Genomic DNA, 7,102 nt, shown 5'->3' with positions numbered 1-7,102 from the left:
AGGTCCCGTGTTGCAGTAGGTGTTGGCAAGACAAAGATTCTTTCCCTATTCAATAACCCTGAGTGCTGAATAAAGTTAATTAATTGTATTCCTCCATCGGGAAAAAAGGCATCTTCGTCAAAGTGAAAAAAACTCTCGAATGGGGCGTTTAACAAAGTAACAAACATTAAATGACATCAGTTGTAATTGATTATAAAGATATTTTACTGATTTTGAGTATTGAACACTGTGAATTTAATGAGGTGGATATTCTCTATGATTGTTCTAATTTTGATTTAACTTTCCCTCATCCGCCATTTACCAGATTTATTAATCTTCCCACAGTTTCCCAGTGTGCAGTTTGGGTAATATTGCTGAAGAAACTCTAAATACCATGGATTTGGATTCTTTTCTGTAGTTTGGCTGTAATTACAAAATTGAAAATGTAACATTTAATTATTATGTCTATAATGTTATCATCCATTGGTTTCTTCCAAAAAACCTCCAAAAACGTAATTAATATTATGATATGTCTTTAACATATTTTATAAACTAAATGTAAAGTATCCAGTTCTTCCCTTACTTATTGACGTATTGGAGATATCCAGGATATTCAGAAGTTTCCAGGGTAAATCCGATAGCTCCGTTCATGATATTTTCTAGTCCATCTGGGGGATCGCGTCCCGTTAGGCCGTCACTTCCGATCCATATGAAGCCTTCAATGCGCATGTCATGAACTCGGCGGATAATTTGGTATGCATTCTGATACAGCATAAACATAACAACAACTATTTTTCCTGAAATAGAATTAAGTATTTTTTAACAATTCATATATTATGATCTTTTCAAAGTTAGGGCCTACAAATCAGAAAGTTAACAAAACACGGAAAAAATAAGTATTTTTATTACCTATATAAAATCTCCATGTGAACGTTAAAATCGATAAAAAGTAACCTTGTTTACTACTTTTCTTTACGATTTAAATATTGCTTTACAAATCTCTAAATAAAAAGAAAAAGGGTGTTCTAAAACATGCCTTTTGAGTTTCTTTTGAATTGAAGATTCGCTACAATGTCAGTGATAGCTTCATCTTTCATTTCATCTGATGTTTGCTTTTCATACCCAATGCATATGTTGTCAAGTTTTGCAAATTCTTTGATGTCTTTGTAGCCATAACTACCATAGCTAGAGTCTTCGTAAAGAATGCTCACATATTCCCAGCCATTTGCACTACAAAAATGACAAAAAATTTAGTTAGAATTATTCAATTAGAGCAAACGGCGAGACATCTTTTGAGATTGAAACACAATGCATAATTTACTATTTATTGTTAATTATAATGCTTTAAAAGTTCCCACAAACTCACAGCCTAGTTCAAAATACACATATTATCAAAACAGAAAATGCACAAAGCTAACGTTTTTGTATACCGGTGTATATAATTTTTATTTTAACTTTTTTGTGAAATGTCATGAACGTCGAAAACTTATGAACATTTCCTTGTCATGATAGGAAAATAATGGAAAAATTCGTCGACAATTCAGTATGTAAATACTGGTCTAAAATAAGTATATTAAACGTCAGTCAGTATTACACTTAATGAAAGATTGTATTTCCTGACAGGACCATTGTATGGACTATAGAAGGTACGGAATGTTTTACGAAGCGCTTTTCTTTATTCCTCACTAGAATATTAATAGTAGTGAAGGAGAAAGTATTGCGGTTTAAAAAGCCGGTTTTAAAACTGGCGACTTTTCAACTTTATACACAACCATTCTCAACAATAAATTAAAATAAGGACCTGTTATACATTGACAGCTGCTTTTTATAAAAATATGGACCTCGTAAATTGTCGTACCTTCTCATTGGTTATTTGCAATATTATTTTGATTAAAAAACGTTCTAATTATACACACAAGTATTCTGAAGTTGAAAAAAAGAATGTTTGAATTTCTGATAGACAACATCTATGCTGCTTTTAGAAACCAGGTCTTCCAGCAATGTTTTGAAATGCCCATGCCGAAATCCACTGCGCCTCGTTATTAAAAGACAAACTAGTATTTTCTTATTCATATATTCATTAGATATATCGACAACGTATAGTCAATTAACAATGGTAATTGCTATTCTTATGTCGATACGATATATCCTGGAGAGCGTGAGATAAAAGATACTACAGAGTCTGATACTTAATTCATTATATTTAAGAAATCCTACCTTAAAAGCTCGACAATTCCCTTGGCTTGATACGTGTCGGATGGTACTGTTCTCTTGAAATACTTGTACTTCTGCCTGTCATTTAGGATTGAAGAAGTAGAAGTGGCACTTATCTGAAATCATTAAATCTTGAATCATTCTTATTTGATAAAAACTATAAAAATTCTTTGTAAAAGAAAATATAACAAAAACAAAAATGAAATTTAGAATTATTTATATGCCTTTTATGTAATGAAGTTTGCTTAAGGTATTCATCAATATAATTTCAATAGAAATATACTTTCTTTGTAGAAAAAAGAGAGAAACTAATACATTTCAAAAAAACCTATAGTTTCAAAAATGTCACTGAAAATGTTTAATTCAATGATTCCTCGATGTTATTTACGAAAATGCCTTTCTTACATCATAGACAATTTCTTTCTTGATAATCGTGGACACGTTCGTTGTTATTTGATTAAAATTTTGGAAATATTTGAATAAAAAATAAAAAACCTTTAGAGTAAAACAGTATTAATTTCCTATTCAATTGTACTTGTTCAGAAAATTTAGCATTTGAATGCTTATTACCACCGGAAAAGGTTCCTCGTGGATATATTGTACAGGTAGTGCAATTCCTAGGAAGACATTATGTGACGGCTTTACTTCTTATAGCTCACCCACCTCTGTTTTTAGAGGCCTTGCTGAACGCCAGCACGTTTAAAGATACATTTTTTAGGGGCTTAGAATAAGGAAGGTTTTTAAAAGCAATTTTCATGATGACAAGTCACAAGATATGAACAGTTAATGTTTTTTATCTCCATTTTTTTAATTCTATTTACGTTTATGTAAATATAGATATTTTCTCTCGAAATATATGAAATTATGTTTTAAGTCAGTGGTATGATGCTTTTCAATAGTTTCTACCTTTATAAGTTTATCACCAAACAACAAATCATTTAGAAATAATGGAAATGAATAGATTTATAGAATATTTAAACAATAATGTATATAATTTATTTACTAACTAATTTCAACTAGCCTTTAAAAATATACACATAGATTATATAACAGACATGAACCTTTTAGAGTCCTATAAAATTTAAAATGTTTTTGATTATCAAATAACAGATGTATAGATGTTAAACTTTGGTGTTTGATTGCATAGTCTTAACAAATTCAAGTTAAATTAATTTCAATTTTAATTTTTCTACAATTTTCTTTTTTCAAAAATTGATTATTATAAACGCTGTTGTACATGTTTTTCTTACCTTTTTTTTTCAGAGTCCGGTTTTATAAAATTTAAAATGTTTTTGATTTGCATCAATTTATAACAGATGCCAACAGTATGTTAATATCCAAAGATATTCTCTTTTAGATGTGTTTTAATGACTTTTATGGAATTAAAACTGTACTGTCTAACAAATTTCAAGTTAAATTAATTTCAACACATTTTAATTTTTCTACACACGTCTTTGTCAAACGGACTCAAAAAAGTTAGATGGCAGTTTTTTTCATAATTAGACCACATGAATACAAATTCTGATTAATAAAAATTAAACGATTGTATTTAAATCCCCGTTTTTTGTGACACATTTTATAGGTACTCTCCCTATGTGTAGTTTGTTTACACACGTGCAGGAATCCTTCATTTAATATATTACACACATAGAATGATTTATTTTCACTAAAAGGTAACTATATGATGATTAACGAACAATTAACATGATTTTACTACAGTTGTTGATATAGTATAATCAATTATATTCAAAAAAATAGATATTCTCTGTTATCAAACATGTTAAAAAGAAAAAGCTGAGGAGAAAGGAGGGAGCGAGCGTAGGAATATTAACATTTTTTCTTTGCATTTAGGGGGAAAGTAATCTTTGGAGAAAAAATTTACATTGATTTTAGTTTCTTTTACGTATGACATACACAACATTATTCTTATCATGAACAATTATGTTGTATCCACTTATTAATGATGGAACTATTTTCGTCGGAACAATTTGTGTGAGTCGCCGCTGACTACAGTAATATATCTAGAACAGATAGTAAGCGCAGATCGAATATATTAACAAGAGCTTTCAACTACACATGGTTATAAAATAATCGTCATTTCAATAGAGCCAGTCGTTGACCACTGTTGTAAAAATGGTTGGTAAAAGGGTTGAGAATATTGAAGAAATTAAAGCTTATATAAAAGTTCGCACAAAATATGGTAATTCGGTAAAGCAGATTTTTGCTGAATTGGGGGAAGTTTATGGGTCTGATAAGGTATCTTATGAGACAGTTCGTAGGTGGAGACAGAAATTTCTGTATCGCACAGAGTCCGTCAAAGATGCAGCAAAAGTCAAGGAAATAATTGAAAGTGATGGCAGGTACACGATTCGTGATATTGCCAAAGCTGTTGGCGTATCGCTATCGCGGGTGCATTTCATTTTGAAGCGTATTTTGAAAGTACGAAAGATTTCTGCCAGATGGATACACCATATATTGACAGATGACCAAAAAAAGGTACGAATACAAACCGCTAAGCGACTGCTAATTGTTTCCAAACTTCAATCAAAGACAATTTATACGGTTTCACCCCAGTAAGAAAAGTCGGAAACAAATTATGGCTAACCAAACGCGGTAGAAGGCCTGTAGTTGCCAAAAGGACAATGAGCACAAAGAAGGTTCTTTATTGCATATCTCTTGTGATGGTTTAGCCCGGTGCCGAAGGGCAAAAGTGTTATAGGTCGGTATTACCAGATGTTGTACCTCAAGAAATATTATCAGAAACGACGTCCTGTGTCTGGATTTAGGCATGTTCGCCTTCTTCATGATAATGCTCCATCACATACATCTGAGCTTGTGAATCAATTTCTGAAGTCTGAGAAGTTTACCGTCTTGCCACACCCACCATACTCTCCGAATCTAGCACCATTCGACTTTTTCCTTTTTCCAAAACTTAAAAAGTTCTTATCTGTATATCTTGCATCAGTTGCCTCAATGTATACCTAAATCAGCGTAACTTTCAGTGGATCCAGAGATTATTGTTTAATTTTCAACTATTTGAATCGAATGCTTTTGAGATATCGTACAATACACAATACATATCGAACAACCCTCATAGTACATATGTATCTCTGCATTTAATCAACATAACTAGTATCCCTATATTTAATTTTCAAAATTCTTGCATTAAAATCTATTGACAGAAAATGATGACAAGTTTTCCTTTTATGTATTTTCTTTTGAATGAGCGGCAGGCCTCTTTCTCTTGAATGAGATGTAAGAAATTGTGCATTTAAAACTATTTCTGCACATCAGTATTTTAAATTTCCATGTAAGGAAATTTCCTGTCATTTGATACAAAAATAACTTTTTTCTATGAGTAAAGAGAACATTGATTCCTAGAATTTCATTCAAGTATCTGCAGGATATTTCTCATTAAAATATCTCCCTAAATTTTAATATTTTTGATCGAGAATGATATCTATATTTATAAAGAATACTTTGAAGACAGGCCAAACAAGCTGACATCGGCGTTTTGCGATTGACAGAAACAAGGTATTGAACAGTTCAAAAACAAAAATGATTACATTTCCCCACGCTTTACTACCATTTATGCGTTTTTCCAGACTAAAAACCTTAATGAAATGCTTCAGCAAATCTGTTCCTTCACAACATATCATTAAAGTTGACTTTGATTATAGGTTCTTCAAAGTATATTGTCATTAAATTCCTTGCAATATTTCATAAGGAATGAAATATTCCTGCAAAAACTCTTGGAAAATCTCTTTGAAAAATGTTGGCTAGTTGCTCAACATAAAAGGAAATTATACCTTAGCCAACCGTGCACAAATTGAATTAATACAACTGTATGTATTACCTGTGGTATTTTGAATAGACCCAGCAGACTGGCCACGTGTTGTGTCTGTCTACTGGTCACCGGACCAATCACTCCGATCACGCCTCCATTTATTGCTGCAGAACAGTTATTTTGTCCAGTTTTTCCGTCTTTCTTGTAGAAACTTTGCTGAGCAAATTCTAACGAGTGTTCCAAGGCCGGATTTATATTGTAGCAAGTATCATACGCCAAGAAACCCAATTTTATTCCTGCATTTTTCAAGAAAACATTGACTTCAGAAAGAGAAAAAGTTGCGGCATCCAAGAGACGAATTCCTAGATCGGGATCAATTTTGGCATCGCATACTTCACCTTTCGAAAAATGAACTGGGAAGAGTCCACCCAACATAAGATCTCCGGGAATGTATAGGTAAAGGCGTCCAGTATTGTTACAAAATATCGACCCAACTAGTAGGAAATAAAATATAGGGTTTTTTACTTGCATTGTAATATCCATTCATTAAAATTTCTGTCAGGTAATCGACACCTCACTTTTCTTTGTATCAAATGTAACTATTTAATATGACTGTCGTGATATTAAAAAATATCTCGATAATTTTGTATGCATAAGGAAACTATTAACATGTAGATGAATAGTTTTCTTTTAAGCTTGCATCAAATATTTCCTCATTCGTAGCGATCGAGATTTATAACCGTTAATAAGAGTGATACTGAAATACATGGATGCTCTTGTAACTATAAAACCGAATAAGATATATTGATGTAGGATATAGATATACGTAGAAAAAGAAATTGTTGCAAGGAAGTATATTTTTATCATCAGAATTATATAATGTCTAATAAAAAAACAAACAAACAAACAAAAATTGAATTGACTACAGAAAGTTCTGTCAACCTGAGCAATACATAAGAAGGATGTGACCGGTCAACAGAGGATGCTTACTCCTCCAAGACACCTGATCCCACCTCTGGAATTTCGAGGGGTCGTTTTTTCACCTTTTGAATACAAATGTGTGCGTGAAACTGAAAATGAACGTCAGGCTTCATACTGATGTCAGATATTAAAATCCAGCAT

At 31.9% G+C, this 7,102-nt stretch overlaps 1 protein-coding gene across 1 annotated transcript; it reads right to left on the bottom strand.

Annotated features, from left to right (window-relative positions):
* Positions 1-305: 305 nt before the first annotated feature.
* Positions 306-6,755, bottom strand: LOC134234921 (metabotropic glutamate receptor 3-like). Its single transcript, XM_062716968.1, has 5 exons — positions 6,050-6,755; positions 2,197-2,309; positions 1,102-1,209; positions 563-776; positions 306-402 (listed from the first exon to the last, which is right to left on the bottom strand). The coding sequence occupies exons 1-4, from the start codon at positions 6,521-6,523 to the stop codon at positions 710-712; spliced, it is 762 nt and encodes a 253-aa protein (XP_062572952.1). The 5' UTR covers positions 6,524-6,755; the 3' UTR covers positions 306-402; positions 563-709.
* Positions 6,756-7,102: the final 347 nt, after the last annotated feature.

The sequence above is a fragment of the Saccostrea cucullata genome, unplaced genomic scaffold (assembly GCF_032062105.1).
Source record: "Saccostrea cucullata isolate Sc308-1 unplaced genomic scaffold, CSIRO_AGI_Scuc_v1 ctg22016, whole genome shotgun sequence".
Taxonomy (NCBI): Eukaryota; Metazoa; Mollusca; class Bivalvia; order Ostreida; family Ostreidae; genus Saccostrea; species Saccostrea cuccullata.
This window is presented reverse-complemented; position numbering and strand designations above follow the sequence as displayed.

Bases quoted from the DNA above. Each gene is read 5' to 3' on its own strand.
- LOC134234921 (XM_062716968.1), bottom strand. From the start codon at position 6,523: ATGGATATTACAATGCAAGTAAAAAACCCTATATTTTATTTCCTACTA. The intron at 2,310-6,049 runs GTAATACATACA...TAATGATTTCAG, and splicing joins GTCTATTCAAAATACCACAG to ATAAGTGCCACTTCTACTTC. The intron at 777-1,101 runs GTATGAAAAGCA...ATTCTATTTCAG, and splicing joins CTTGACAACATATGCATTGG to GAAAAATAGTTGTTGTTATG.